This window comes from Perna viridis, chromosome 15, assembly GCF_037379345.1.
Source record: "Perna viridis isolate PV_CMFRI_1.1 ecotype Kerala chromosome 15, ASM3737934v1, whole genome shotgun sequence".
In the NCBI taxonomy this organism is placed as follows: Eukaryota; Metazoa; Mollusca; class Bivalvia; order Mytilida; family Mytilidae; genus Perna; species Perna viridis.
The window spans coordinates 9006438-9032900 of record NC_142459.1 but is presented as its reverse complement, the minus strand read 5'-3'; the positions used below and the strand labels follow the sequence as shown (position 1 = coordinate 9032900).

The 26463-nt window shown below is 32.2% G+C and overlaps 1 protein-coding gene across 2 annotated transcripts in view; it reads left to right on the top strand.

The window, feature by feature from the left end:
* The window catches only part of LOC148596841 (uncharacterized), a 47383-nt gene extending 33025 nt beyond the window's left edge, over positions 1 to 14358 (top strand). The window contains exons 6-13 of one of the 2 annotated variants that reach the window (XM_088562755.1): positions 1706 to 1823; positions 2715 to 2848; positions 4679 to 4925; positions 6809 to 6903; positions 7655 to 7796; positions 9126 to 9332; positions 11050 to 11243; positions 11807 to 14358. In XM_088562755.1, the coding sequence (XP_088418881.1) occupies positions 1706 to 1823; positions 2715 to 2848; positions 4679 to 4925; positions 6809 to 6903; positions 7655 to 7796; positions 9126 to 9332; positions 11050 to 11243; positions 11807 to 11899 (1230 nt within the window). In that variant the 3' untranslated portion in view covers positions 11900 to 14358. The remainder of the gene's footprint in view (positions 1 to 1705; positions 1824 to 2714; positions 2849 to 4678; positions 4926 to 6808; positions 6904 to 7654; positions 7797 to 9125; positions 9333 to 11049; positions 11244 to 11806) is intronic. The other variant, XM_088562756.1, reaches the window with a different exon arrangement.
* Positions 14359 to 26463: the final 12105 nt, after the last annotated feature.

The following is a 26463-nucleotide window of genomic DNA, read 5'->3' as shown; positions in this document are numbered from 1 at the left end:
TTTGACAAGTGTTTGGTGTAGACAAGTGGTCAGTTTAGGCAGGTGTTTGGTTTTGAAAGGTGTTCAGTTTAGACATGTTTGGTTTAGACAGATGTTTGGTTTAGACAAGTGTTTGGTTAGACAGGGGTCCAGTTTATACATGTGTTTGGTTTACTCAGATGTTTGTTTTAGACAGGAGTTTGGTTTACCCAGGAGTTTGGTTTACCAGGTGCAAACTACATTTCAGTTGGTACATAGTTACAAGTGTCTGGTAAAGACAGAATAAAGGATTATTCAAGATTCAGTTTGGACAGGTTTCACTGTATATAGAAGTCATAATATAAACCACGATACTATTTATAGAGGCTTGCTATCGATCTATGTATAAAAAATGGGAAATTTCTAATCTTAAAATAAATCGAAGTGCTGTGATCTTGATTAATGTCAAAACAATTAAATTAATTGTTCTCATTATTTTTCTCTACCAGTTATTTAGAAATGTATCTTATCCATACCTTGGGGTATCATAATGCCGAAATTATAAGATGGAACTTGATGAAATTTTATTTGAAAGTTGAATGTTGTATGTAGATACGTACAAAGGCAAGGGAAGATAATTGGATTTACAAGTTTGGGGTTCTATTGAAAGATGAAAGATGGGAAATTATTATATACATACCTGAGTTCTATCAAATGTTCCCTGTGTAATAAATTTCGATAATTCACACTTAGAAATAAATTTGGTAATTTCACTCTCGGACTTTCTCCCGCCAAAACGTTAAAACTTTGATATCAGTTCGCCAATCACAGACTTTAAAATTCTTGTTGGAAAATATCTGTGAATTACGAAGAAAATCTATAAAATAAATAGGATAATCAATTGGTTATCAAAATATGATCGCTCATGTCAAGAATGCTTGAGGATTTAACCTGTGCGTCAAACAAGTTCCGCACACATGTTAAATCTAGCTGTTTTAGCCACTCGTGATCATATCTTGGTAATTCACACTTTCCTGTTAATTATCCTATGAATCCTGTTCTCAATATTTGCTTACCATACAAGATGAAAATATCATATAGCCAAAAAAAGGGGGATATAACAAAGAGGGGAAATCCATGTGCAAAAAATATTTGAAAACATACACTGAAAAAAAACAACAAGAAAGACAAAAAAATAAAAGATAAAATAAAATAAAACACACATTAATGAATCCTGCAAATACAGGCACTAAGGTGGTCTGGAAGGGTGAACAGTTTTTGCTTCTAAGCAGGTATCAATTTTCGTGGTTTAAAAAAAACATGTTTAGTGTTATAAATAGTGTTAAAAATTAATTTTAATTAATTAATTTTATTTTATTTAAATTGAGGCCAAAGTTTGTTCTGTTCTTGATGTTTTAATTTCAAAGAGAGAAAAAAAATTAGTTTAAAAGCTTCCTGCAGATGTAGTACTGTATTTTGTTCCATATTTTCTATTGAAAGATACTAAAATAATAATAAAAACATGTCACCTGCAATTGATGATTGGAAAATTTGTCATTTTCATGTATAAAATTGACAAAAAATGGTAAATAATGTTCTAGCACCCCACCTTTTTTTTTAGGAATCCAACCTTCCCCACAGTTTGGCGAACATTACATTTTCTCAGGTTGATTAATCATGATAGTGACTTACATCAAAGGCAATAATTGTGTCATTACACATAAATTATTTTTTTTTACCTCCACAGGTGATGCTACAATTTTTACACACAAAAGAAGAACACGAAATGCTGAAGATAATGGCTATGTTGACGTTGGCACATATTGTGGAGGAAGAGGAGAATGACAAACTTATAGATAATACAGGTACTGGGCAACTCAAAGTAAAATTGATAGTTTACTTTCAGTTCATATAAACTTCAGACACTGTCTGTGGTAGATGTGATTTGTGGTGTAGAAAACCCATTCAGACAATCAATGTTTTTGCAGTCCACACACTATTTTTATGAAACCATAGTCCTTTTTATATTCAGTTGTGTATTTTGAAAAAAAAACATTCATTTATTCTACTAAAATCAATCAAATCAAATCAAATCAAGAACTATAACTCTTGCAAAGTGCTAATTTCATACAAATCTATAATATTTTTTTTTCGTGAAAATGTGAAAAGCAAATGACAATTGAAGACTGGCTATGTGGTCTGTGACTGTTTCTGATGCAACTATGTATCACATTTTGCATGTTTCTTTCCTGGAGTGATACTTAATTACAAGAAGATGTTGAGATACTTTTGTTCGCATAATTTCCAAGGGCTGGTTTTACTGCATATATATACCACCACTCAGCAAGTTGGTGGTATGTTGGAATCACCTTGTCCTACTACCATTCCACCCATTTAATTTGCACTTATTTTTGCTATTAATGAATAGATTGATTTAAAATTTGGTGTGTGGCTTCATACAGAAGGGGCATACATTGTAAGTGATTTTAGTTGGTCTCTTATATCAACTTCCTGTACAAGTCTGGGTATGCTCTCTTATATCTACTCTCTCTACAACTCTGGGTATGCTCTCTTATATCAACTTTCTCTACAACTCTGGGTATGCTCTCTTATATCTTCATCTTGTACAAGTCTGGGTATGCTTTCTTATATCAACTTCCTGTACAAGTCTGGGTATGCATAACAAATTCATGTTTGTATTGATCCTTCACATTAGTTATAGAATAGAAAATATTTCTATATACATGTAATTTCAGGTGCCATTGAAGGAATTGTTAACTATATAAAGTTATCCCTAAACAGTGAGAGGGGAAGGTACAAAGGTTTTACTCCCAATGAACTCATGGATGGTCTGGGCAAACTGGCTGTTAATGACAAAAATAAAGGCAAGGTAAGAAATGATAAAAACTTACATGGGTTTCTTGGCCAATACCCTTACCCCTAATGAACTCATGGATGGTCTGGGCAAACTGGCTGTAAATGACAGAACAAAGACAGGGTAGGAGATGATAGAAACTGAACTAGAGCATTAACATGGGTTTGTGGGCAAATGTAAAAAACACAATAATCTTACCCCTAACTAACTGGCTGTTAATGACAAAAATAAAGGCAAGAGATGATAGAAACTGATCAAGGGCAATAACATAGGCTTGTGGGAAAATCTAAACGTAGTCATATTCATAATGAACTCATGGATGGTCTTGGCAAACTGGTTGTTAATGAAAAAAAAACTTCAGCTGAATAGAAGGGATGGAAACTGAACAAGGGCACAAGGGAGGTAAGTCCAAAGACAGTATTCATGTCAAAGAACAGATCAATGGACTGATAGTGTTAATAATAAATGCATGCTAAGAAAGTTTGAAAATTGAATCACATGTTTTTAGGGTCAGCTTTAAATGTGACAGGTGTACTTCTGAGTGTTAAAACAGTATAAAATCAGCTTTATTGGTCAAATGATCTTGCAAATGAAATTCATGAAGTATCTGCTAATGGACACATTCTTCTAGAAGTTCAGTACCTTTACTGGACTCTTGGCCTGCAAGTACAGACTGTTGCATGATCAACTGAAAAACAGCAATAACAACAATACATAGGATTGAACAGCTAATTTCTGTCGTTCATGCATGTATGAACGGATCTAGGAGCTCCCAAACTCAATGAACAGCTGAATCCTTATAATTCTATCCGACAGTCAAAGTTACCTTCTGAGAGCCTTAATTGGTTATATTGATACACAGTTTTTAGGTTTACGCTTCAATACACAAACATTTCTTTGCACACGTATGGGAGCACAGACGAATATTTACACATAATCGGCTGCACAACAACACTGAAGGTGGCATGGACAAAGTGATAGTTGTCATTGAAAAATACGAGATGTAAACAATTCAACAGGAATATTATTATTAAGGAAATATAACAAGTAAGAAGGAAAATTACAACAAGGTGTTTTTAAAGGTTCAGTCAGACTCAGTTATTAGTTTCTTTCCCCAAGCTGAAAATTACTCTCTGTAAACAAACTTGACCGGTAAAATCAATGTGCATCTAATAAACTATTTTTACGGCTATATTATGCCGTTCACTTCGTTGCCACACTCTTTCGAACTACACGATGCCATATTGGTTTCAAGCTGACTGGTGTTAATGCATGAATGAACTTTCTGGCAACAACGTTCTTGACCAATCAAAAACGGCAATAAGCATAAAGAATCTCATGATTAGAATTATATACCTATAAATAAATGCTACAGACTATATTTGCCCTTTGTTTTCTAAGGGTGGGTGTTTCTAGAAAAGCAGAGGATGCTTCCCCTACCTGTGCACCTGGTCCATGTTCCCAGTTTTTAGTGGAGTCTGAGTTGCTCATTTGCTTTTGTTATTTTATATGTATTATTTTAGTTACTTAATGTTCTTTGTTGTGTATGTCTATTTTCCATGTTTAGTCTTTGTCCCTGGATTACTTTATTTTGATTTCCATTAGAACCTTGGTTCCCATGATTACTCTCTCATATACTAAAGGGTAAGTAAAATGTCTAGAATATGTCCTCTAGGGATAAAATCTGCAACTATAAAGCAAAAAAACATGAATATGAAAAAGCAGCTTTCGCTCTTTCAAAAAAACAAAAAACAAGAAACAAAAAGAAATATATTTTAAATTACAAATGATACATAATATCTCCCAGTCATTGATATTTTGAAAAAAAAATCATTTTTTTTCTAGATAATTGAAGCTGGTGCTCTCCCTTTGTTGTTAAAGATGTTAAAAAGGGACAACATTGAAGAACAAAAAGTGGCATCTAAAGCTATTTGGACTTTGTCTTTTGATAAAGAGGCTGCACAAAAAGTCAGTGAGTTCGAAGACCTCATGCCAACAATGGAAAAATTGGCAAATAGCCAGGACAAGCATGTAGAGAAAAATTGTAAAGGAGCATTGTTTGTCCTGAAAGGAGAGAATGATGTAAAAAATCGTAAGTATCCAAATGTGCCATATATTACAATCACATGATTATGGTAATCATATGATAATTATATAAAAAATTACATATTACAAATATATAGTAACCATATGATGATCATATGATAATTTACAAATGACAATAATATGATTATCAACTGATTCTCATATGTTAATTTTGTCTGGAATATGATAATCATATGTTAGTGAGACACATGATTATGGTGTGATAATCATAGGTAAACTGAAACATGTGATTATCATATGGTGCTAAAAATTTTGCAGAAGTCTATTTGTTAAAAAATTAATTTGAGATAAATACTGTAATCTGATTGGTTAAAATAATTTTGTTATATCTCAATGGATAAAAAAATATTGACATGCTCCTATTCAGTTAAATTCAGAGCTACTTTTCTCATGTTTAAAGATAAAAATATGTTTAAAAATTAATTTATAAGAATTGGCTATGATAAAAATTTTGTCTATTGAAAAATAAGATAAATTTTCAATGTACATATAAACAATATGGAAAATTTATGTTATTTTTCAATAGACAAAATTTTTATTGCCAATTCTTAAATGACAAAAATTTCATGATGTCATTAAACAAACAAAACAAAAACATCTGATGGTGCAAATAGGCAAGTTACACATTCAAAATGATTGTATTTTTCATACCTAATTTCACCCACTGCCTGATTCTTAAATATATTAGTTATTATGTAGGTTGCTTTATAGATAGTTGTGTTATTCTTATCATACTAAGTGTTTACCTGTGTGAGTTATGTTATGATACAAAATGTTTACCTGTGTGAGTTATGTTATGATACTAAATGTTTACCTGTGTGAGTTATGTTATCATACAAAGTGTTTACCTGTGTGAGTTATGTCATCATACAAAGTGTTTACCTTGAGTAATAGGTGAGAAATTATTTCAACCAGTTTGTTTTCTTTGGGGTCATGTGCCAGTGTAGAAAAAAACATTTGAAAGAAAAGTAGTTTGTTTTGATAATTCTAAGTGATCTTGTTAATGATTTTGTAATTGTACCCCCACAAAAAAGGGGTATATGCAAATCACCCTGATTGTCTTTCTGTCTGTCTGTCTGTATGTATGTCCACATTTCTTGTAAGCTAAATGGATTTTGATGTTACTTAGGTTAAGAATCGTATTAAGATGTGCATGAAGAAATACAATTACTGTTGGAGGACTCCAAAGGGAGATAATTGAACTTACTTGAATTTGAAGCGAAGGTGTTCTCTTTGTGAATTTGCTTACAGTATTTGTAGTCTTTCTTCAGTTTGTATTTACAACAATGCTTTAAAACATGTCATGAACCTTTGAGAGAGGGAAATGTATTGACAAAACTACTGTTAATGTACTAGTTTTTGCCCTTTCCACAGTGGACAGAAGTGCAAATTGGTCTTAAAATACTATTTAACACTAATCATTTTTTGAAACCGTGAAAATTTATACCCGCAAATATGTGCACTTGACAGAATCCACAAAAATTAATGTTTACAGTAGGCCAGTTTCTCTTTAACTTGTGTTCCCATGGTTACACTAATCTGTATAGATTTTCCTTCAGTAATGAAGAGGTCAAATTTTTTTCCCAATCTTGATGGTAAAATTAAGATTTTCAACTTTAGCAAGTATGTTAAAATCCTAATTTTACCATAGAGAGTGGAGAAATATGTTAATCAAGAATAGGCTGAAGCAGAATCAGTTTCTCAAAAACTTTGAAAATGTAAATTGGTGGAAAAATTCTCTCAGAAATTTAATCACTGCTTAGTGTTCAAGGTCAAGTATGTTTTTAATTACCAGCTTAGAATGGGAGAAAGTAAACTATAGATATCTTATGAATGGAGTTAATTTTTGCCTTGATACTTTTATTTCAGGTCCAAAATCAGGCAAGAAAAATAAGAAACATATATTCATTAGCTATGCATGGAGTGAGAAGGATATTGTCTATAAACTGAAGGACAGACTAAAAGTAGGTGGCAATACATACCAGAAATTAATCCAGACACTTTGAGGGTGCCATTCAGGTTCCTCAGAAAAAGTGGTGGGGGTGGGGGGGGGGGGAAGGTGCTAGGAATTATTTGCCATTTTTTGTCAATTTTGCACATGAAAATAACAAATTTTCCAATAAAAAGAGGTTCTAACTCTCTGCATCCCCCTTTTGATGCACCACTGATTACAGCTCTGTAAACTTGCATGAAACTATAGTTTGTCTGTCTGTCCACAAAATTCATGAAAATTGTTCATCCTGTCAGTCCTTGCCCCAGCGTCAAAAAACTTAATAAAAAATACTTGAGCCTGACTATTCTTAACTTCCATGGCAGCGCTATCTTTGAAATTAGTAACATCATAAACAGTTAAGTAATTTTTATAGGAATATAAAATATCTTTTTGGTCGTATAATGGTATCACACTGTCCTAATTGTCTGTTTTATTGGTGTCGTCCTAGTTTAACATCCATTAACTTTCGCTAAGTTAGGATAACTTAAGGAAAACTTGTCCGAACTTTTTGAAATTTTAACACATTGTTTCTAATAACACGGTGGTGAGCCCTATGGAGGTTTTAGCCCCACCTCGTTTGAAAATAAGGAGCTAAAAGTGAGAAATGGGTGTAACTATTAGTTTTGATAGGGAAAAGCTTAATAGAAGTTTACACCTGCCAAAATTACTTGCAATTCTATATTCTGATTTAAACTACAATTTGTTTTGTTTATACTTTACAGCAAGAAGGTTTAGAGATTTGGATAGATATAGAACGACTGGGTGGTTCTACACTCCAGGCCATGGCGGAAGCTGTAGAAAATGCTTCTGTTGTACTAATATGTATGTCGGAGAAATACAAATTCAGTCCTAACTGTAGATTAGGTTAGTACCATATATATATATGTATACTCAAATAAATTAATTAAGTAGGGTACTAATTTTAAGAATACACATTCAATGTTATTTTATGGTTGTATTGTCAACTCAGTTCTGTATACTTATGGCAAGAAAAAGCATCAATATTCGGTTTGCACCTTCATTTTCAGGAGCTGAAAAACAGCATAATGGCAGCTTCATTTGGGTATACTTTTGTATGTGCGATTGAGCGCCAAACTAGTCTCGGAAAATATTTGCTATTTTCGATAATTAAATACAAATCGAATCATATTTTTTCCAAGATAGGGTTGGCCTTATAGTCTGCAGTATGGCTCCCGGATGTTTACGAAAATTACGTCATCAATATTACCCATAATTCTCGGGTCAAAACGAAAACGAACCAAAACGAAATGAAAATAATCGATAAAAGAAAGAATTGAAACCAAACAATTTGATAAAATGAATTAAATTGTAATAAAAACATAATTAAACTATACTAAATGAAACAAAATGCAGCGAAACTAAATACAATAAAAGAAATCTTTTAAGACGTTTTGCAAATTTTAAGAACCACAATGTTAACCAGTGCTGGACAATTCGACATTTTGGACTATGAAAACCAATAATTCTTTATGAATGCTGGACATTTTGGCCAATAGACATATCAGACCTTGATAATTAGTATAATGCAGTAGGGCAAATATATATATACATTACAAAATTTACCATACTTGAAGGTATAACATATCAAATAAGAGCTGACAAAAAATTAGTTTTTATTAATGTTTCTTCAAGAGCATTAAAAGGTTTCACCTTCATCATATTACAGTACTGTAAAAAAATAAAATTATGAATGAAACATATTGTCCATGTTAATTTTTCTGCACAGAATTATGTCTCCCCACTTTCGTGGAGAACAAATTGTGTGTCCATCTGATTGCTTGTCAATCTGTCCATCTAGCAATTTTCTTGAACAATCCTTACTTTGTAGATACATTTAGTAAGGATTCCATTTCTACTTGTGAATATCATTGGAGTGTTTTTTTTTTCACCTGATACTTGAGGGAGTTACATTTATAGTGCCAATTTCATATACAATCTATATATTTTTTATTTGAAAGTGCAACAAACAAGTAGTAAACTAAGACTGGTTATGTGGTCTGTAATTGTTTCTGAGTTAAAAATAAAAGTGAGTTCAGTGGATTTTTGACATGCATGAATCACCTCCTGTTTGATTTTTATAAAGACTGGTACTTAATTAGTTGGATTGCTACATTCGTTTTTTCTCAACAATAAAATTATTGAATTTGATAATGATGTGTTTTTATTTTTTAGAGGCAGAGTATACATTCCAGATGAGAAAAGACTACATACCTCTAATGTTACAGAGAAACTACCACCCTGATGGTTGGCTCGGAGCCATTCTTGGGGCTAAGTTATATTTTGATTTCAGTGGCAAATATCCTTTCGAAAAACATTGGAATGGATTAATGGAGCTTAAAGGAATGGGAAAAATTGGGGAGTCTTTAGATAAAAAATCAGGTAGGTATAGGTACTAAAATTTTAACCCTTTGCAAACAAAATTTGTTGGGGGTCTATAGAGATAATTCAGTTGCAATAGGTACCAGTTTTATTACCCAAGCTGCCAGATTTTTTTTTGGATTTTAAGGGTGTAAGTACCAGTATGATTACCTCAGTCATTTGAGTTTGCGGGGAGTTTATATGGAAAAAAATCAGTTTGGTGTATACATTGCTGGTACTAGTTGAGCCTTAAAAATACATGTGTTTTCACTAACACTACCAACCCTCCTGACTTTAATTTAATTTTAGATGAGGAAATGATTCTTACTACTGCTATTGGAGAACAGCCAACTTTTCAAAATTTTCTTTTATCACTTGTTCCCTATTTTTACCTGTTAACCTTTGGATCAATGCATGTGGTTCGTTCTCCCCTATTGATACTGGATTCTCATGTAGGAGATTTTACCTGATAGATACTGCCTCTCATGGGAGATTCTCCCCTACTGATACTGCCTCACATGGGAGATTCTTTCCTACTGATCCTGTCTCACTTGGGAGATTTTACCTCATTGATATTGCCTCACGTGGGAAATATTTCCCATTGAAACTGCCTCATGTGGGAGGTACTGTAGTAATTTTAACAAAAAAAACTCAAAAAATCTTACATTTTTATGTGGGAAATTCCAAACTTTTCATTGATATTGTGGAAGTCTCATCCTCATTTGGGAGTGTTATCAGGTATACCTTTCCCCACTTCACCAGCAGTTTTGACTGCAATAACAATTTATTCTTGTTGAGCACTGGTCAAATTAAGATGCAGGCAGGTACTACAGTGGTTTTGATTGATTCATTCATCAGAAAAAAAAATGTAAACATTTTTTTCTGAAACTTATTCAGAACCTCAGAAACAATGCTAGAGATTTGTTTTATGTAAATGTACATAAAAATAAATCAAAATGTAAAAAGTCGACTTCTGACAAACAGTATACTGATATCCTGTGGAATGTCTCAACTCCATTATCTTTGAAACATAACAGTATCAAAATCAAAAGTAAATATTATTCTATATGAATCAGTACCTGCCTGATTTTTTGTTTGATTTGTACTTAATTAAGACCTAATCTGATCTTTTTTTTCAACTTTCGAAACTATTATTCTATGGTAAAATTTTTAAAATGTAGCACCCTTGTAAGCTAACATGTTCCAACTCATTCATGTACATAAAGTGTTTTATTGTCTCTTGTTATCAAAACAGAAGAAATCACAATGTTAATGTTCAAATGTGACTAGTTAAAACATTAAGAATTAACTTTTCTTGGACAAATTTGATGTCTGTGTTTATGCCTTATTTACATATAGATAATTCATTTTACAAGATACACCCTTCAATTTGGTTGGTGCCAGTTTTATAGGTATATGATCAGAGAAGGAGAAAATGTAAGTTTTATTCTCTGTAAGAATCAGGCAGTGGTTGAATCAAGGTGGGAAAATACCACAAGTCTTTCCATGAAATCTTATTCAAAATGTTATATAAAAGACAGAAAAGGCATTTCTTTTTTTCTCTGTAATTCAAGGCCTTGATTCTATGAAATGCATTGCAATTTCATATAATTGTAGACCATAAACTCTGTGCCTACTTTGTCAAATTTGTGTTTTTTTTCAATTTTGCCTGATTGTTACAGATTCCAGTACTTTATTGAAATGTCTTCAAATCTCAAATCTTCTTCTTATTTGTAAGATCCAACAGATGCACCTATTGTGGCTTCTTCATCATCAATGGCATCATCAGTGCCACCTAGCTCCAATTTACTCAAGATGAACAACGATGATGTTAGCGAGTGGCTGTGTTCACATAAACTCGATGGATGTGTTCCCTACTTTGCCCAATTTGACGGCAAGTTATTGGTCCAGCTCAGGAAAATGAAAGATGAGGTAAATATTTTAATTTCAATTTGATTTGTAACAAGCTTTCTGATTGGTTGTTTCTCTTTAAGTAAACCAGATTATTTTGTATAACCCAGTTTGGTATTGTGATGTCATAAATGTTGATCGGTTTACATTCTATGATTCAAACAATCCCAATCAAAATAATGTTTTGAAAAAGAACCTATTCTTAATTTTTTTATAATCCATGAGAAATTGAATTTCTACCAGGAATGTTACTGAAATTTAATTAGGTGATAGAAAATAACCTGATTTGGGCCAGTTTACACTTATAATAGAAGTAAAATTCAGAACTCTAATCAAGCTTTGATGATGTGTCCATACTTGCTCAAATTGTTCAGAGTATGACCTCTGCTATTACTATATCAAGCTGTGCCCTGCAAATAATTTATTCAGCCTTACACTGTAAGTTGATTTCTCTTAATTTACATGTGCATCTGTGGTGATTTTCAGCAAAAGCTATCCTTGCATCTACAACATCAGAAGCATATCAAATTTTGTAGCTAATTACAATATTTTACTTATGTTTAAAATTCAAATTACTTTTGTAGGCTCCAGAATTCTACTATCAGTGCTTGGAAAGGAATTTAAAAATGAACCTTGTGGAAATTTTGACATTTACAGAAGCTTTGCTTCTATTGTAAAAAGAAAGTGTTTCTAATCATAGCTCATCAATCAGGAGGTAGAATTCATAGAATGAAGTTCAGGAAGTATTGTTTGTGCCACAGAGGAAAGACAAATGACTGTCTTGCTAGAACAAAGAAAATGTAATCGGAAAATAAGGTCAGAGTATTAAGTGCAGACCAAAAATCAAAGTTCCAGTTTAAGAACTGATCCATATAAAATTCTGACACTGCCAATGGAAGAGGTGATTCATAATGCAAAAATATCTACCAAAAAAATGAAAATTTGGGTCTGCATATGCTATTTATATATTTGATGGATCGTTTTAGGAAATTTTAGGAAAGACTTCAAAGTTTGAGGAAAATCTCAAATTGAGGTCTGTAATGATACTTGATCAAGGTTTAACTTTTAGGCGTCAATCACCAAAAGTTTTAAGTGTAATCCATCAATTTTACACTTATGACTTTTTGTGAATTTGACGCCAGATAACATAGTACTACACAGGGTAATTTAAAGAAATTTGTAACTTTGCATTGGTAGTACATGCCTTGTCTAGATTTGAAAAAAAGAAATAAAATGTCAATTCATGAACATGTAATTATTATTATGAGAAACCCATATTATTTGTGGGTAAATTATATTTGCATTTGGGTACAAATGTACTTATATGAACAAAATGTATTTTTAAGTACCATATACAAAATGTTTATTGCACTTTTTGCACTTGTTTTTTTATAGATTTTTTTTTAACTTAATTAGTTTTTACTTGGTTATGTGATATTTTGTTTTGTGATATCATAATTCCAGTATTAAATATCCTTTGCTGAAATTTGAAGTAGAGTCAGTCAGTTGCAAAGAATATGGTTTAGATTTAATAACTGTAAAAAAATCTTGGTTTGCTATTTATAGCCCAATTCACAAAATGGAATTCTAAAAAATTTTTAAAAATCTTCATTTCCCAGGACAATTTTGGGTTCCAGTTTTTAGCTGTTTCTTTAGATTACAGCGTGAAATTTTTATTATACATAAATTCTTGTCCTTTTGTTATGGAAAAAATAATGTATATTTTATTTTTATAAAATATGAATTTGCCCTTATAATTACCCCCTCCTTATGAAAAAAAACGTAAGTTTACTTTCTCAGCATTCAGTTATGTAAATACCCCCTTGAAACTTAAATCTTGGATCTGGTACTGTACTTTCAATTTGACCTTAGATTTTAGTTAAAAAGCAACAAACCCACTTTTTTTTCTAAAAAATTGCTTGAGGAGGTAGCCCTAGGGTAAGAGACATAACTGTAAACAAATCATTGGAATGTTTGTATTCAGGCTCTTTATAGCAATCTCATGTAAGCATTAAAGTGACATTGATTGATTTCATTTTGTTTCAAATGTAAGCTTGAAAGCCATTGGTTAATTGAATATGATACATATATATCACTGATTTCAAGAGTTATGTCCTTTATCCTAGGTCTGCCTCCTCAAGTCTTATGCAGATGATCAAATAGATCTATCTCAAATTTTAGAATCTTGCCTAAATCACATGATTAACATGTTCACAATATCACATGATTAACATGTGTACATGATTAATATGTTTACATTGGCAGTTAACTCTTTTGAAACCTCATTTTTCAACATTTAATATTCTATTCAAAAATTTCTGAGAAAGCATCCTTGAGTGAAATCATATTGTCAGATCGGTGGATTTTTGACATGAATGTTTCTGATTTTTCCCAATTTGCCTGCTTCTTACAAAAACTTACACTTAAGAATTTTCTTGCCAAAAATGTGTTAACTACAAAGTGAGATTTTGTTAAAAAGCAGCATAAATATCAGATATTCTTGATATATATGAATATGTAGAATATTCCTGGCACAAAATTGCACGGGCATTATTTTTTTGGTAATTTATTATTTTTTATGCTTACATACTCAAGATGGATTTTGTCAACTAAAATTTCTTTATTTGTTTATATATATATAATATCAGTGTAGTTATCATTCTGAGGAAAACATAATCAACAGTTCATTATAAATGGTTATCTCCCTTGGTAGTTTTTTTTTAATGGTTATCTCCCTTGGTTTTTGATGAGAACATCTTCATACTCTTTTTTTCTTTATGAAATTACTGATGTGTATTACTCATAAATATTGTTTCTGTTTTTAGACATTCCTTTAGACCATTTTTTTTCAAATATTATAGAGTGTTTTTTTCTGGTCATGATTTGAAGGTTTTTTTTATGTAGAAAATTAAAAATTTGGATGTAGTTTTGTTTTTTAATGGTTATCTCCCTTGGTAGTTTTTTTTTTTTAATGGTTCTCTCCCTTGGTAATTGATTTTTTTACACATACATGTACTGTTTGATAATATGTATTGTCAACAATCTTGTTATCAGTTGATAGTTTACTTAATTTATTTCTTAAATGTAATTTTTTTTTTCAATTTTTTCCTTGTTTTTCAATAAAATTCATAATATATTTACTTAAATATTATTCAGGATTAGATCCAAATATACAGAAAAAGGGATTCGTTAAAAAAAAAAACCAAACAAACAGAAAACGGAGTTCCAGCTGCCCAAACATTGTACAACATTATCAAATAATCCAACAGTCAGGGTGGGGGGAGGTGGTTTCCAACACCCAGAACTCTGTTCATGGATCTGTCCCTATTATGATTGTATGGTCATCTTTAAACAGACTATTATTGTATACTGGTGAATGTCTATCAGTCTGTCTGTCTGTTTATGAAGAACACAATTATATTTGTATGGCCTGAGCATGTTGCAATACTCATGATACTGGTAGTCATTACAGCAATTAGGAATATACATGTATACAAGGGGCAGTCTCGGATCCATAGTTTTTGGACAGGGGCCCCAAAAAGTTTTAGGTAAGGGGCCTCAAAAAATTTCTTGACAGGATCATCGGTCAGGATCACGAAGTGAGTGTTTTTTATGATTTAACACACACAATTTTTCAACAATATTTTTTCTAAGGGGGACCCGAGCCCTCCCAGACCCCCTCCTAGATCTGCCACTTGGTTGGGTCAGTTTAAACGAATTATTCACAAAACAATTCTAAAGGTCTTGTGTATGCCTACACTTCCAGTATTTGTTTTTTTTAAGAACTCTGTCATTTAGTGACTACCGGAGGATGACGTGGGTTGGATCCCAGGCCAAGTAACATTAAAGGAATCGAAATTGTTCGTCACTGCTTGTAAGCTAAGTGCCTGTCATACCGTATAGGAGGCAGAGTTACAACTGGCAGACTTTGGCATAATTATATGTCCGACATGCATGTAGCTACCTGCTGGCTGTTGCAACTGTGAGCTAGCACATTAAAAATCCGGTTCGGCATGATACATTACAAAGCACGGTCTGTTCATCCTGACATTCATTAAATACCTGAAATATTACATAAAATAATAATCAATCAATAAAGCTATCGTTAAGTACAACTGTAAAATTGTTTAGGATATCAAATCATGCTCTAATTATGAGTATTTTACACTCACTCCTTTTGAATTATTAGTTTATCCACAACTTTTCAATACACGCATTTTTATGTCCAAGACAAAAACATTCTCAGTATACACTGAAAGTTCATAATATATACGATAAAATACAGATCGGGGCCTGTATCCGGCCTGAGGCATTTTGTAGGTAATAAAATTGATGTCATTTTTCAATAGGAATTATTTATCTATTTCCGCTACCATACACTAAAGGTACAATAACACTATTAAGGGGAACCAGTCGCCTGCACATACCAGAAAGTAGTCCGTAAAAACAAAGTAGTTCCTAGGATGCATTGTATATTTTTTCAGATTTAGCCAGTATATCTAAGCTGAGTATCATCTGAAAGCTTATCATGTTAGGTACACATTGAATAAAACAGTTTTGAACTCTGATGTAGAGAATTATTTGTCAAAGTCTAGATCTTAAGCCTATTGATTTGTCAAATTTCCAAAGGAAAGTAGTATTTTCAGTACCTGTCTACTCTCACTTCACCGTTCTTTCTTAGAAGCCATTAAATGTATGCTGTAAACATAAACAAATATCTGAAATCTTCTATGTATCATTTACAAATTCTTTATAGTAATCGAACAAATGTTTGTTTAAAATGTCTCCCAATCTCACGCATGTTGACCCCAGTTGACGTCGTTATAGTTAAAGAACTTTTCCAGCATAGAAGTGATTGTTAAAGTCGTCAATTAAAGAAAACGATAGATAGGATGTATTTAAAAAAAAAATAACGCGTAAATACAACTGTTTTGAGAATTTTTACATTTTAATTTTTGTAGTCAGTGTCAGGAGACTGTTTACTTCTGATAAGGAGTCCTCATTAAGGACTGAATATAGCTTATTGTTTTGTGATTGTAAAATTAAACTGGAGATATCATCTCGTAATTTCCTTTTTTATTGTGAAGGTTTTTCTTTTAAAAGTATAATTTAGGAACATATTCTGCCAGATCATAAAAATGCTTGTACCTCAAAACCTAATCTTTATCATGGGTAATGAAACAAATGATTCCTCAACATACGTTATCTTTCTACTTGAAACCTCTTGAAGTACAAAATATATGAGGTATTCACAAGCTCAGAAGTCTGACTTGTTGGACACGGAAATATTCATATATCATAATATATTCTTTATATTTATGGAAATTTGCAGTTAAACATATTTCAAAATACTTGAAACACTTTGCAACTACTAATTATTGTAGGAGCATTCCTGCTTGTTCTGTTGATAACGTCGGCAGTGGTAAGTCGGCTTAGCTCTTGTACGCCTTTACGTCATTTGTGCATTAATCGATGCCTTCACCAAGCTACAAACAGCGTCTGACGTTCGAAATTCACTGTAGACGCTACCGCCAGCCCTCTAAGAAAATGCAAGAATCTTGCAAAGTCGGGAAAAGATGAAAGAGTAATCAAGGGAACCAAGGTTATAGCGGTAATCAAAAGAATGTAATTTAGGGACAAAGACCAGACATGGAAAACAGACATACACAACAAAGAACATAAAGTAATTAAAATTATACATACAAAGTAACAAATTCAAATGAGCAACTCCGACTCCACTAAAAACTGGGTGCATGGACCAAGTGCACTGGTAGGGTAAGCATCCTCTGCATTTCTAGAAACACCCGCCGAGTTGCTCATAAAAGTCGTCCGGGGTAGACGAAAGAGGAACGGAAAACTATGACACGTTGAACAAATCAGTTTTCATGGCATATATGGATACACCGTAGTGATGCAGAAGTTCATGACGACGACCATAAAACTTCTGTAGTGATGACTTCAATCTTGTAGCAACATAATCCTGTTCCAGAGGCCTATTTGTTAGAATTCTAGCGCGACATAAAAAGTCTGCGAAGTACGTTTCGGCAAGCTCTGGCATAACGTATGAGTTGTGATAATATAAGAACACTCCACATGCAGGTGCTGGAGGGATGTTGCCACAGATGAAAGGAAAGTTGACAATTCTAAATGAAAAGTCATCACATTTGTCGTAAAATTTGGTCAATAGTTTTCCTTTACCATCGATTTCTAAGTGTAGGTCAAGATATGAGGCTGACCTCACAATGTCTGTAGTATATCAAGTTGTTTGGAGGTAGATGCGATGTATCAAATCCCCGAAATTAGGATTGTTCAAAGATAGCACGTCATCAATATAGCGGAAATTCTTTCGGATCAGATCAGCAATAATCCTATAGTAAAATACCTACTAAAATGAAACTGACTATAGCATGATACTATTATTCCACCGCAGACAACAATGCCGATAGCATGATTCAATTATTCCACCGCAGACTACAATGATGACACTGACGACAACATGATTTCATTATTCCTCCACAGACAACAATGACGATTGTATGATACAGTTATTCTACCGTAGTCGCCAGTGACGAAACTGAAAATAGCAGGATACCATTATTCCACCGAAGACAGCAGTGACGAAACTAATAACAGCATGATACAATTATTCCGCCGCAGACGACAATGACGAAACTGACGACAGCATGGTACCATTATTCCACCGCAGTCAACAATGACGAAATTGACGACAGCATCATACCATTATTCCACCGAAGACAAGAATGACAAACTTACAATAGCATGACACCATTATTCCACAGCAGAAAACAATGACGAAATTGACGACAGCATGATACCATTATTCCACCGCAGTCAACAATGACGAAATTGACGACAGCATCATACCATTATTCCACCGAAGACAAGAATGACAAACTTACAATAGCATGACACCATTATTCCACAGCAGAAAACAATGACGAAATTGACGACAGCATGATACCATTATTCCACCGCAGAAAACAATGACGAAATTGACATCATCGTACCATTATTCCACTGTAGACAACAATTAAGAAACAGACGACATCATGATACCATTATTCTACCGCAGACACCAATGAAGAAATAGACGACATCATGATATCATTATTTCACCGCAGACAACAATGACGGATTGACGACAGCCTGATACCTCTATTCCAACACAGACAACAGTTACGAAATTGACGACAGCATGATACCATTTTATTCTTAATAGTCTATCTGTATCGTGTTTGAATCTTAATATGTCTGTTTTTTTTTCTCACCCCTGTAATTTGTACCATTTTGCATTTGTGTATCCTTTATTTATGGTGTCAATGAATGGGAGATCCGATTGATTAATAACAGTTAATTATCTGTTTCAAACTTTTCTAGTGTAAAATATTCTTATACTAGTGAAATTGAAAGGAAACCTCTATAAGGTCTCCAACATGGACTTCTTTCGTAGATACATTCAGGAAGTCTTGACCTCTTTAATAGATACAATCAGGGAGACATGACCTCTTAGTAGATACAATCAGAAAGACGTGAAACATATCATCATCAGATGGTAGCAATAAAATTGGACACATCTTGTCAAAACATTAACAAGACCACACTTAAACAGCGATTTGATGGACACTAGAATGAAAGCCAAGCAGAAATAATGTGAAGTCATACCATTGTGTTGGAAATGCACAAAATTAACCCCTCATGGGAGCATCTTCAGAAAATGGCCAGAGGCAGGCAAGGGCATTACAATTAGCACTAAGGGCAAACAAAAAGAGATTTTCATAAAATATGTTTTTATTTTTTTACATCAGCAGTCTGTATAATATCACAAGACAATTTACACAACAAATATCAGATTTGCTTGGTTTGGAAGTTAAATTTGTATACTTGAAAAATTCAAGAGCAATAACTCTTTTCTCCTAAAGTTAAATAAAATCAAACTAATTATAGAGGAATATAATGGCTTGATAATGTTTCACAGTAATTTTGAATCGAAAGCATATCTAATATATCTAATTGACACATAATCAAAATTGACATACATGTATTATTAAGTTATTACATTAGTAACATTAGAACTTAAACTTCTATAGCATTAAAAAAATACAAAAAAATTAAGTGGTAAATGTTGTTAAAATATTGTAATAAAGTCTACAAAAAAGAACAAACAAACTAAAACAAAAACAAAACAACGAAAAAAAAAAAGAATAAAAAATACAAGTCCCCACTATGAAAAAAATTTTTGATGATTCAAACTGAAACAAAATCCTACTATTGACGAATGGTGAACAGCACTGAAATGCAAGCAAAATGGATTATCTCCCTTAGAACTACAATTTAATATAATGTACTTAAGAATTATTAATATTATTGGACTGGATCTCTATTTAAACTAAATAATTTACTGTAAGATTTTAAAATAATCATGAAAAATACATGTCCAAACCCCAGAAATATGACAATATAATTTTACTCAATGATACTTTCTTTATTTGAAAAGACTATACTTTGATCTCTACATCAATGGATTTGTTCAGAATTATTTTTTTTAAGAGAATGTTTGAAAACGAAATTTTTGACAGAATTAGGTGCCCAAGGAATGTTAATTTTGTGTGCATTTTAGTGAGATTATAACTCACCTTAACAAAATTATATCAAAAATCTTAACTTTTGGTCACTTGATAGTAACCCCCTCTCCCCATAAACAATTTAGGGTACCCAAATAGGATTTAAGCATTCGGATGGAAAAAACAAAAAAGGAGATGCATAATTGCATACATTTTTAAATAATATGTGAATGTAACATCAACTTCCATTTAGCGGTTTCAGACGTGTTGCGGATTCGAAGAGCGCAATTGTTTACATTATACACTTCTGCTCATGAAAACATCAAATTGAAAATTCACATTCATGCAAATGGTAATAGATAGTGAATTAGAACTCACCAGTATTTCAGTTTTGTTATTTTTTTTATACAAAACTAAGCATTCTATAATTACTTACAGTTCCTTGAGTACATGTATGTGATTTCTTAACTTTTAACTTTGAAATAAAAAAAATCTTTCAGGTTAAAATCCAAATTGAGAAAACAAACATTTTATGTTATATACTTAATTCAGGCCAAACAAATCAGTCTTGTTTCCAGACTCGGTCAAACCCTATTGTTAAATGAAATAATTTTTCCGACATACTGATATATTTTATTTTGCCTCATTATAATGTTTTCCATTTTGCTTCCAATTTTAGCCAATTACCAATAATGTTTTTAAATTTGGAATTCCCTAAAACTGAATGAATATTTACAAAAGAACACTACATGTATTTTATAAGTGTTATTAATTTCACTCTTCAACATGCTGAAGTGTAAGTTCATACAAATGATCAAGACACAATGTATAATACATGTACAGATGAAAAACCTTTGATAGCTTAGTTCTACATAAATGAAAGTTCTCACTAGAGAACATAATTCCATCTTAAAAAAAAGAATCCAAATAGTCTAGCCTTTCATGCGAAAATCTGTATCGGTCGGCAGAGCACGTGACTGCAGTGTCATAATTGAAGACTCCGTGAATCGACAAAGTCTCTTGAACTATTTGCAATCTTTAAATAGTCCATGTTGATTGCGTCCGGATGATGAATACGTATTCCACAGGCTCTATTAGAATGTGTCACATCAATGACGGACATTAAATATTAGGTTTGTCATTAATATCCATATGGATCATGATATATTATGTTGGATTCGTCCATTATCGGCAAATCCAAATTCACTAAGTGTTCAAAACCAACTTCCACCATGCCTTATCCATCTAGATAATGAATATTGTCTTAGCGTATCAGAAGATAAATGCCATATCATTCTACCATTCAATGTACATGAATATGTAATTCCATATGGCTAGGCCTCATTAGTCCTTAAGTAGAAACTGGGTTTATTCATCTCTGGAAAATTCTAACTGGCTTTGTTAAAATGTCAATATATGATATTCATGACAAAATAACAACATATTTTTTACATCATTTGAGTATGAGTAAATCCAAGTTAGAAATATGGAAATGATAATTACAACTACATGTATATGCATGTACAAAAGCAATGAAGTGAACAGATTTTCACTGATGGCACATCTACATGAAAATACATGTACATGTATTTGAAAAACTTGATGAGAACAAACACTTATTGATAAAGACATAAAAAAAAATCAAAAAAATCAATCATTTTACTAAATAAGCTAATTTTATATCATTTTTTTTTAAAGTCTAAAGATTCTTAATTTAGTTAAATGTATTACATGTATGTACATGTAAATATTAAAGTACAAAGTTATTAAAGACAATCAATTAAGTGAGTAAATTACAGCATGTTTGTTAAAATACTTCTTACAAAAAAAGGGGAAAAAATTCTGATATTGTTATAAAGATTTCTCATATATTAAATCATTATAAATTAAACATATTTTATTTACCTTAAATCTTAATTTGTTTAATAAATTTATATTGTCTTAGTCCATCAAGAGAAAAAAAAAACACCAAATCATTCTACATGCACAACTCAAACTACATGTACATGTAATAGTCTTGTTAGTCATAAAAATACAAACACCCATTGTTCATCACACACATCATTCAACATAAGATTTTTCTATTAAATTGCCAGATTTCATTAGATTTGAACTAATTATAAAACACATGTGTTAACATAATTACAGTAGCCGATCAACAGGTTCATGGTGTAACCCCCCCCCCACATCCTGAATATTTTTAAAATATTTTGCAATCTATGGACCTTAATGAGCAAATAATAAAGTGGCACCCCTCCCCCTTTTCAACATTTCCATATCCCCCCTCCCTGTTAGTGCCAAATATATAAAATCAAATACACATACATATATATTTACAAGACTTACTTGTATAAGGAGATCACATGTTGCCAAAAAAAATCTATTAAATTAATTCAAACCATGACTAAAAAATGTTACATGTACATTACATGACTGTACAGTTTTTATTATTGTTTTAAAGAAAGTAATTTTTTAAAATACCTAAATACCGGGTATCAATAAATCGCTAATATGTGTACTTAATATTTACCACATTAATATTTTGATGTTGTACATGTATGGTGTTAGATATTTACACAAAGTAATACTACATGTAGTATTAGAATTTTTTATTTGATAAAAATATCTTAATGTGCTAATTACTTTCAGTTCTAAATACCAAAAATCCATTTATTTAGAATCATGAAAATGCAAGTATATACAAAAAAGGCTAAAATTGTTTTCAATGATGACACATCTAGATACAGGTACATGTATTTGACAATCTTGATGAAGACCAACACTGATTGATAAAAAATATAAAATATTTTTTTTTAAAAATCATTCATTTTACACTGTACTCAATATGAAATATCTGTCCTATTTGAAAGATTTTTTTAATAAGTTAATAATGATCATATTTTTGTAATCTTATACTAGAATAAAAATAGAAAATTCTGTCAGATATTGTTAAGATTTCTGAAAATGAAGCCCCAAAAATTGAAACGTGTTACTTTTCTTTTAATCAAGTTAATTATCACATGAACAAATGTTTGTTTATTTATGTCTGACAATTAAGAAAAAGGTAGAAATGTCTGATATTATTAAAATTTATTTAGATAAACAAAGCCTACATGTAAAAAATAAAACATGTTTTCTTACCTTGAAATCGAATTAATCTCAATTATTTGTTTATCTCAGTTTTGATTCTCCATCAAAAGTCAATATACAGTAAATATCCTGACCACATTATTCCAATCAACAACAGTGAGGAGATGGGTCACTTTATCATAATGTACACACCGAGGGTTACACAACTCATCACCTCCACTGACTACAACTTCATGTTTATCTCCATCCCTTGAAATTAGTAATAAATTATGTTTGTCATTATCACACACAAAAACATTGTCCATTTCATCCATTGATATTCCAACAGGCCATGACATTGTATTGTGATCCTTGAATGTAAAGATAACTCTGAGATCAGAATCCAGGACAGTAACTGTTTTGTTGTTGTTCCAAGGACAGGTATAACATATTCTGTTGCCATCTGTGTCTATATATGAATCACCACAAACAGTCTGGTCATCATGGAGTTTGTCTATTTTTTCTGTATCTATATTAATTTTTCGGATTCCTACCTTAGGTACACAGAAGTATAAATGTCCATCACTATGTGTAATTCCAGTGACTTCACTCTTTATCTGAAGTGTTTTAATGATTTTACTCCAGTTTACATCTATGATGGAGATTGTTTTATGGAGAGGATTAGAAACAGCAACATGGTTCTCATTGATGACTGTTACATCCCGTACTGCTCCTTGTCCTCCATTAAATCTGACTGATGATTTGTGTTGACCATTACTGTGTAGTATGTTTACTACACCATTGGACCCATCAGTCAACACCAGGAGTCCATTAGGCAGCGTACAACAACCAGAACACCAACCTTGACGTGCTGTAAACTGTTGTTTAAGTGTCAGTTGTCTGGGGAATCTTGTCTTCACCTCTGCCTGACCTTTGTTTGGTTTGTTTATGTCTATGGAGGTTCTATTTTTTTCTTTTGATACTTTAATGTCACACAGAGTTTTTATTCCAAACATTGTGTCGTCTGCTGTGATTTCTATGTCTGTATTATCCATGGCTCCTTTTTCAGATAATTTGTGTAAGATTTCTTCTGATTCTTGAACTTTTTTCTCTATTTGTTTTGTTGCAATGAATGTTTGAAAATTTGATGCATGGTTCTTAATGACTTCCTCCTGTCCCAATAATTCACCAAGTTTTCTTTTATTTGATTCCAGGATTTTTGTTGTGGCTTTGATTTCATTTACATTTTCATTTACAACTGACTCTAACTCTGATAGTGTTTTGTTTTCTAGTTTCTTTATTTGATCAATAAGACTTTGTGTTCTCTTTTTTACATTTGTTGATAATTCTTCCTTCTTTGTTTTCAGTATTTTCACATTTTCTTCTCTTTCAGTGATCGCTGTCAAAAAAGTTTGATGAGTCGTTCTTAATGATATCCAAATGTCTTCGAAAATGGCTGAAGATTTTACATTGCGGATCACATCATCTATATGTAGAGTGTCTTCACATTTTTTATGAGATTGCAATAAACACTTACAACAGACAACACAATCGTGAGACCTACAGTAAATTTGATATTTTTGCTTGTGTTCTTCACAGTCAAGTTGGACTTTGTGGATAAAAGACGGTAATTTCAGGTAATCTTCATAAGGTATGGTGCTGTGGTTCTTTGTTCCCTTCTGTACTCTGTGGTGCTCACTACATGTTGAACAGAGGAAATCCTCACATTGTGGACACCATACTTCAGGAGTGCTGGTTTTTTCTAGTAACAGGCAGATGCTGCAGCTTTCAGATGCCATTTTTCTGTAATATAAATAGAGAACTATAGGATTTATATTTTTTTTCACTTCTTAAAATTGTATAGCTTAGTATAATCCCTTTTGAGATTTGGCACTTGGAATATTTTTTGTTTTTGGTCAAAGCAAAAAAAATATATCTCCAGCGTCGAATCCGTAAAGGGATTAATCTTGTTGCCATTTTTTTTTATCGACTTTTGAATGAGTTTAGATCTTACAGTGTATTACCCATCACGGAGCGTAGTGTAGGGGGTTACATTATCCTCTAGACCTGACTTTGGTTACATACATGTATATCAAGCTCCTGTTCTTCGTTTCAAAAAGTAATCCAGTTATGATTACACGGGACTCGGGTTAAAATCAGTTACATACAGCTGAGCCGCGAAACGTAGCTTGAACTATTATTTTGTGATTTGGCACTGGGGTTATTTGTTTTGTTTCGATGGTGGTGAATTAAGCTTGTTACCAAATTCTTTTTATCGACTTTAGAATGAGTTTATGTAAACCTTTCCTCTTTCCTCTACCCTGGACTTGACTTTTTCTGAGCAATTCAGCGGGTGTTTCTAGAAAGCAGAGGACGCTTAACCTACCAGTGTACCTGGTCCATGCTCTCATTTTTTGGAGTTCGAGTTGCTACTTTTGTTACTTTGTATGTATGATTTTAGTTACTTTATGTTCTTTGTCTGTTATCCATGTCTGGTCTTTTGATTACCGCTAGAATCTTTGGTCCCTTGATTACTATTCATAATCATATAGTGGGTTAACTCTCATGGAGCGGAGTGGTCAAAATACTAAGCCTCTTGACCTGATCTTTGGTAACGTACATGTATAATAAGCCCGTTTTTTTTTTAGTGTAGGGGTTACATTAGCGTGGTCAAAATACTACGCCTCTAGACCTTGCCTTGGTTACGTACATGTACATGTATATCAAGCCCCTGGCCCTGTTCTTCGTTACAAAAACTAATCCTTAGTTGTGATTACACGGGGAACAGGTTTAACCTCTCAGGAATCTCAAATTTAAGTACTTCCGTGACATGTTTTGATTTGGCAAAACCGCCATGTATATCAAGTTTGTAGCCCAACAAGTTATTTAAGAACAAATGTTCGTATGACTTACAGACATGATGCAGCACAGTCAGGGATTTAAATTAGCGATGGTCCTGTATATACGTACATAGTACATATCAGACAGACGAGACGCGGAGACTTTCTGCTATTGATGACGTATGCCTGCGGGTCTCAATAATCTGCGACAAGAGGTGATAAAAAGCGACAAGAATCAACTAGTAGAATAGCGCCAAGAAATTATTGTTTTCATTTAAACAGAGACATGCAATTGTTTATATATGTGTTTAATTTAAAGCAAAAAGCGAAAAAAAATATTTTTAAAAACCAGGAAAAGAATATTTTTCAGGCAAAAATGTGAAGGTAAAAGGTTGTTTGAAATATTTTCAAAATGATAATAGCATCCGGAAGATTTTTTCATTAAAGAAAAATAATAAAACAGAAAGAAATTAATTAATAGAGTTACAAGAAATCTGACTTCAAAATATTAAGATTCATTAAATATAAAAAAGACATAATGAAGATAACAATGACACGGAATTGTTTGTGTAAATTTGAATGCTAACATGTAAACAAGAAAATATTTAAAAAGCAAGGTTGTCTGAAATTTAAAACAATGTCGAGTTACCGGTAAAACTAATTACAACTATACGCCTTGTACCAGTGACTTGGCAAAAAAAAAAAAACAAAAAACAAAAAACAAAAAACAAAAAAAAAAACAAACAAACA